The 7,319-nt window shown below is 34.3% G+C and overlaps 1 protein-coding gene across 1 annotated transcript in view; it reads left to right on the forward strand.

Moving 5' to 3' along the window:
* Positions 1–7,319, forward strand: part of CHAF1B (chromatin assembly factor 1 subunit B) — a 24,069-nt gene that overhangs the window by 3,359 nt on the left and 13,391 nt on the right. The window contains exons 5-7 of the mRNA XM_015823178.1: positions 1,384–1,480; positions 2,201–2,285; positions 4,752–4,845. Of these exons, the coding sequence (XP_015678664.1) occupies positions 1,384–1,480; positions 2,201–2,285; positions 4,752–4,845 (276 nt within the window). The remainder of the gene's footprint in view (positions 1–1,383; positions 1,481–2,200; positions 2,286–4,751; positions 4,846–7,319) is intronic.

The following is a 7,319-nucleotide window of genomic DNA, read 5'->3' on the forward strand; positions in this document are numbered from 1 at the left end:
AGATGTATACGATATTTGCTGGACTCCTGATGGAAATTATATGGCATCTGCCTCAGTTGACAACACAGCTATATTATGGGATGTCAATAAAGGTAACTAATTGTTAAAGCTCAAATTGCATGAAATTACATGCAATGAAATCTATAACAACCAGACTATTCACATGCTTTGAATAAATGTGTGTATGCTATGTATTCTTGTACATATTATTACAATCTCTTTCATTTTAATTGTAAAGGCAAATTGATGAGTCAGATAAAGTAGCATGCTAATTAATTTACTTGCCTAATGTATCAATAGAGGATTAGAAGAATTCAGGTATGCATATATTGTATTTATATGCTGAGATATTTACTGGGAAAATTAGGAGGTATATTAATAATAGCAATAACAGTTTCTACAAATTGGAAAATACTATGAATCATAAAACTATGTGTCAACGCTGCAAATACTGTATATTCTATTTTTTTATATCTGTTATACTTGTTAGAGCAAATCTTGACTGTTAGGCCATCATAGAACCCTTGACAAGGCACTGTGTAACACATTGGATCTGCAACATGAAGTAGTCATGGTGTTTGATGGTGTGGGACAGCTGGTACACAACCTTCTCAAGGTTTTCTCCTATATGTTTGCATGTCCTGATGCCACTTTCACCAGCTATTCCAGATAATGGAATATCTGCTGCTAACATAAACATTTGTCAGGATAACCTTGGAAAAGCACTGAAGCAGCCATTCCAAGCCTTCAAGTAGCTGTATCAATTTTATATCTTTGCTGTGTGAATCTAGAGCAGTGGTTAAATTACAAATGAAATATTCTGTCAAAGCATGCAGACCTACTATCCATGCCAAATAAATTAACTTGGACTTATATAGATTTGTAAGTGGATTAAGTGCTGATGATATGGTACAATGTTACATCATTATAGAAAAGAATATTTCCAGCTACAGTAAAAGATTTCAGAACCCATTAAAAGGGATATTTACTCATGGTTTCCTTTCTTCCCTTTTAAATTTTATTTTGTAACATTTGTAACTCTTTGTGGATAATATGCTAGAAGCAGCAAAAAGAAGTATTAGTGTTAAGAATATTAAATTTGCAACCAAAGAGCATTTCAAAATTATTAGATTGCTGACTCTCCTATTTAAAACAAATATGCAATTTAATTGCTTATAATAATACCGTTTATTTTTATATCATTAAAGAGTACATATTGATTTTAACTGCATAAAAATGAAATTGTTTATTGTACTTATTTCTCTAATTAGTTTCTAAAATGGAAAGAAAAAATATAGGTTATAAAAATTGATATGAGGGAAATTGCTATAAACAGAATTATTTGTCTCACTGTTTTGAAAATTAACTTAGTGTTGTTTCTAGGGCAAAAGGTTTCTATTTTCAATGAACACAAAAGTTACGTGCAAGGAGTTACATGGGACCCTGTAGGACAGTACATTGCGACTCTTAGTTGTGATAGGTACGTTTTTACTGCTTGGAATATGAGATTGTTATTTTAATTGATTCTGCATTGTTTAAAAGTGTTTACAACAGTTAGGCAATATATCTAATGGTCCATAGTAATGCAGGCTAGAGGCCATAGAATCTTTTGTTTTATGTGCTGCTATGCACCAATAAAGTTTAGTTTTTTTTCTAATATTAAAAAAATTATGTACGGTACTTGTTCTATTCAGATATATATATATTCAAAGATCATTGGAAATAACTCAGATATAATACAGTAATCTTATGCATCAATTTCCTTTAAATATTACTGTATTATTATATTGTTCCTAAACAAAAATTGTATAGATCTGTACTAAATGGTATTGTAGCTATTAGTGTTGCACAAGGCTTTGGTTTTGATTTAGCCGAGATGCTTCAAGATGCACAGGAGCTATCTCCAACTTATTCAGACAACTTCATCTTTTTTCATAATTTTACAGTTGCGGGAGACAAGCTTCCACTGCAGCCATGTGTGCCTAGAAATATGGCCTGTCTTAATGAGTCATGGTCTAGTACTACGTTTATACTTCTGCACATCCTTCCAAATCAAATCCAAATCAATGTACAAGCCTAATTGTAGAACACTGAAATTGATACAAGTGTTTTTTCTAGAAAAGCTTTAGAATGCAGGCATTTTTATCACCATGCAGTTACTTAGTTCAATGTTTGTAATTAATATTTTTCTTTTATGTAGGATACTGAGAGTGTATAACACACAGACCAAGAGAGTGGCATTCAATGTTACTAAAATGTTATCAGGAGGAGGATCTGAAGGAGAGGTCAGAATTAATTAAAACTCTTTCTAGCTATAGTTCTGAAATATTAAAAATATTTAAATATTTTGATAATATTTGTATGATAAATAAATATCAGTGTATTTGTACGCTTTATCACTGAAAATATACACTGAAGAATATTTTCATCATTGCTTCTAATTAACAAATTCTGCCCTTCATTTTTGACCCAAAAGAGAGCAGAAATGAGGAGACCAAAAAGGAATGAGAATTTTCAGAGACTTTTTATCTTCCATTCTACATTATTGTCCTCATTTCAGATAGTAATATAGCCTTCCAAAAGAAACTTCTTTCATTCTAAACCACTCCAGCTGGACAATGATGTGGGGAAGAGAACACCAAGCTGTTCTGAATGAATTCATGTCACTGGAGCCTGGCAGATTACATGTCAGGGTGTTAAAGGAACTGGTGAATATTATCTGAGCACCATTGAGGGTAATCTTGGAGTGCAGGGGATTTGCAGAAAAAGATTATATTATAATCTTTTTAAGGGCGAAAAAAATTGACCCAGAAAGCTGCAGATCAATCAGCTTTACATCAATAGCTGGGAAATATTTAGAAAAAGATAATCAAGTTGTGGCTTTGTAAACATTTACAAAGGGATAAGATCTTCACTAAATACAGGATGGTTTTATTAAAAATAGATTGTGCCAGATTAATCTTATTGATTTTTTTCTGATACAATGACTAGATCAGCAGATCAAGGGAATGCTTTGAATATAGTGTACCAAGACTTCAATAATGCATATGATAAAGTTGACTATAGCTTCCTAATTAATGAAATGGGATGGATGGTCTGATTACTAGATGGATTCAGAATTATTTGAACAAATATTCCCATCATGTGTCCTTAATGGATCTACTATATCTGTATGAAGAAAGTTATGTAGTAGGAACCTCAGGGTTCTGTCCTGGGCCAGGTATTCAACATTTTTATAAGTAACCTAGACAAGGAGATAGAAGGGATGGTCAGCAAATCTCCAGATGAAATACAGCTGATGATGATTGCTAATATCTCAGAAAACAGGCTGAAAATTGAAAAGGGTTTGGAGACACTTGAACCTTTTGCCTTTTTCAATAAACATCCAATTCAGCAGTGAGAAATATAATATTCTGCACTTCGGCAGGAAAAATCAGATGCACAAATACAAGACAGGCAATACTAGGCTGGTGGCAGTATATCCATAGATGAAGGGCAAAAACCAGTGGATCAAGCTTTACAGAGAGGAAATGAAATTCAATAAGGAATTCTTTATTGATTATAGGAGCTGTTAAGTAGTGGAACAGCCTGCTTTCTGGAGTTGTGGGGACTTCATCAATGTTGGGTAGCTATTTGTCTAAGATGGTTGAGGCTTCCTACCCATGGGCAGGGATGGAGCCAGAAGACTCTCAAGTTGCTTCTGCTCCTATGATATTCTGAACATTTAGACATCATTGCTGTCACCACCATGCCTATAGCTAGATATGGGATCCACATGTATAAACAGTAAAATATCAGAAGTATGTGGTATATCATACTCAATTCAAGATTATTTCACTCAATTTTTTTAATAGTAACATGTAGTTAACTGATTAAAAATTCCTCTTATGCCTTTGCTTCACAACTGGGTTTCCTAGCATGAGTCTTGCAAGTGTCCGTGGGCCTTCATATACAGTACCTTTCATTGGAACCTACAAAGCTTTCACATCTTTTTACATCTTTAAAGCTATTTTTTATTAAAAGTATCTGGCATGCTATAAAACAATTTGACTGAATTGTATTTATTTCCAAGACGTCTTTAGCCACCATATGAGCTAATGAGCTTTCTCAAAAATTAAAAATGAGCAGCTATAGTCCAGTACTTTGTTTGAAAGTGTACCTATTTTCCCAGGAAAAAAAGAAATATAGGGGGGTGGGGGAATAGTTAGCAATATAAGTGCATTTTAATTTTGTGACTAGCAAGATTTCCCAGCTACCATCTTGTGAAAGTTCCCAATCATATTCTCTGCGAGAATCCCAGAATTGGTAAACTGGATTTGTTTCATTTTGAATTTTTTTTTAATATATGAAATTATCCACTGAATTAAATCAACTTAAAAAAATACGAAAAACAGGAAGATATTGAGTAAGTTCTAAATCAGATTGTTTTTAAGGTTGTTGCTTGCTATATTTGTACGTTGTTTTCCTATCTGACAAGGCAGATCTATAGATTCAGTAAGCATAAATTAAAAATGCATAGATACATGTAAAAAAGAATAATTTCTTAAAGATTGAGACATTATTTATAAGTAATCCCCAGATATTACTGGATTGCAAGTCTCTTTGATAGAATTGGAATTTAGCAGCAGATTATGATCACAGTGTAAACTAGACTATGACTTTCTGAATAAAAATATCCAAAATCACTGTGTTCACTCGTGCAGCAATTGGTATTGAACAGAATTATTTTATCATTGTTAAAAAAAATTCAGGTGAAAAGTTATAGAATGTTTCACGATGACAGCATGAAGTCCTTTTTCCGGAGATTGACTTTTACTCCTGATGGTTCTCTACTTCTGGTTCCTGGTAAGCAGTTTTACTTCCGTTATTTCATACAGTTCTGTAAAGGTCATGGGTCTCTGAGCATTTTGGGAAAAAAACAACTGTTCATGTTAGCATGTAATGTGAGGCATGCTGACATTTTTTATTATTTTGATTACTCTAAATCAGAAACATGACTTTTGTCGTCAAGGCCTGCATTACAAATGTGAAATATTTTGGGGAGATTGGATTTTGCTCTTTAATTCCTCAACTTCCAAATACACAAAAAGTATTTATATTTCTTTTGAGTTCAAAGGGGAGTATTTAAATTGTGGGTTTTTAACTGTAGATTTTTAATGTTGTACAGGGTCACTGTGTGTGAGTTGTGTGGCTATATAAATTTGGTATAGATGGATGGACGGGCAGGCAGGCAGGCAGGCAGGCAGGCAGGCAGGCAGGCAGACAGACAGAGTGTATTGGGCCGAGAATTACTCAGTTTATTACCTTGTTGTTGGGTTCTTATTTCATTTATTTATTAAGTACCACCCATCTTGCCAAATGTGACCCTAGGCCACTTACAATTATATGTTTTTAACTTCAATTTTTGCCAATATCAAATTATCAAAATTAAGAGATTCTAAACTAATTAGATTTCTTTNGAGGGACCGGTCCCAACCATGCTTTGTCTGATAATGCCCAATAATATACTAGTGGCAGAGGCAGGCTTGTTTTCTGTTGAAAGTGTCTCTGATAAGTGGTCGAATTTTGAATGGAAATATTCAATTGGTGTAATGTTTTTGTTGTTGTGTTACCATAGATCCGTCCTTTTTTATTTGTTTGTGAAGACAGTTCTTAAAGACCAATTAGCACATTTCACGATGGCTTGACCCGTGGAATGATAGGGAAAGCCATGAGTAAAAACAATATTCCAAGTTGTATAAAAGTGTAAAAAAGGCCACTGAAAAAAAGGCTGGCCCTTTTTAAGGAAAAGGGCTTACCCAAGGCTGTAATGGCCAAAAAAAAAATGATGAGAAACAACATGTGCAGCCGTGTCTCCTGTGAGGCGTGGCCCAAATTGTTCCTGAATAGGTATCAATAGATCAATGAACACATTTTCAGGAAGCCAAAAAAAAATAAATAAAGAATATGGGTAACATCCATGTGCCATAGTTGATTAGTGGCAAAAATACGGGGTTTAAGAAAACATTAAAAAAAATAGGCCTAGGAAGGGAAAAAATGACTGTGCATATGAAAAATAAAATATCTTGTAGCAGCTGCTGTCAAAGGAAAAACAAAGTAAAAAATTGGGGTCAATCCTGGGTGTGATGTAAGCACCTGGAAGATTAAAAATAAGTTGGCACACATAATGAGAGTCAGAGAGTAAGTTAAAAGACTGGTGAGAAAAGGTGTGAAAAACCAAGATAGCAGCAGCTAATTCTGAGCATTGTGGTGAGGACTGTATTGCAGTGTAGGACACTTTTTAGGCAACATCATGAGGATCTTTGTAAGCAATAGCTTGTGGCAAGGAAGAAGAAGAAAGCAGAGGATGGACAGGAAAGGAAAAAGTCATTAAACAAGCAAGTCAAAGATCTTTAGGCAGGTGATATGAAATACAGCCTATATACTGAAGAGATACGTTATCCTGAAAATAAAATTGAAAATTAGATTTTGGAATAGAAAAAACAATATTAATTAAATCAGTTCCATTTTGATGGCAATCTCGTGTGCATCCTAAGGTTATCATTTCAGCAACTACCTGGATAAAAAATAAAACATTTTGGGATGGGGTGTGGGGTAAATAAAGTCATTCTATACAATATATTTTTTGTACTTTTATCACAGCTAAAACTCCTGTAGGTAATTTAGTAGGAGGAAAAATCAAAAGTGTTAACTGACAATGTTTATGTGGAATTCTGTCCACAAATTAAGTATTCAAGATGTCATTAATTCGTTCCACTGTGGCAAGTGCTCCAGATGGAACTACAATAAAATTTTTAGGTTGCTTTTCTTTGGTCACTAAAATCAAATAATGGACTGAGCAAATTTGTAGGCAAAGAGGATGCCTAACAATTGCTGTAAATTGACCAATGAAATAATTTTGGATAGGCTCAAATGAGGAAAAGCTGGGGTAACTTGCATTCCATAAAGACTGAAATCATGTTGTATTTCTGAAAGCCAAATTAGATTGTGTCTTTGGTGTTCCAATTAGAATATCACCCATTAAATGATATACCAAAGCCAATGGGTGACAATTGTGCTACGCAGCAAGAGTGGATATCAAATTTCCCCTCTGTTCCACCCTTCTCAAATGCAATTCTAAGCAGAGGAAAAAAAAAATTTCAAACGAACAGCTCCCCCCTCTTTTTCCCCCCCTTCTCTCTCGCGCCTGTAAAGCAACACAGCCAGCCAAAAGAGACAGGGGGGGGGGGGAAACTCATCACCAAAAATAGGTTTCTCTCCGTCATATGCCTTTCCATAAAACTCTTCTCACCCATCCTTCATCCTATCTATCTCCGCCT

The sequence above is a fragment of the Protobothrops mucrosquamatus genome, unplaced genomic scaffold (genome assembly GCF_001527695.2).
Source record: "Protobothrops mucrosquamatus isolate PMUCROS unplaced genomic scaffold, P.Mucros_1.0 scaffold1788, whole genome shotgun sequence".
In the NCBI taxonomy this organism is placed as follows: domain Eukaryota; kingdom Metazoa; phylum Chordata; class Lepidosauria; order Squamata; family Viperidae; genus Protobothrops; species Protobothrops mucrosquamatus.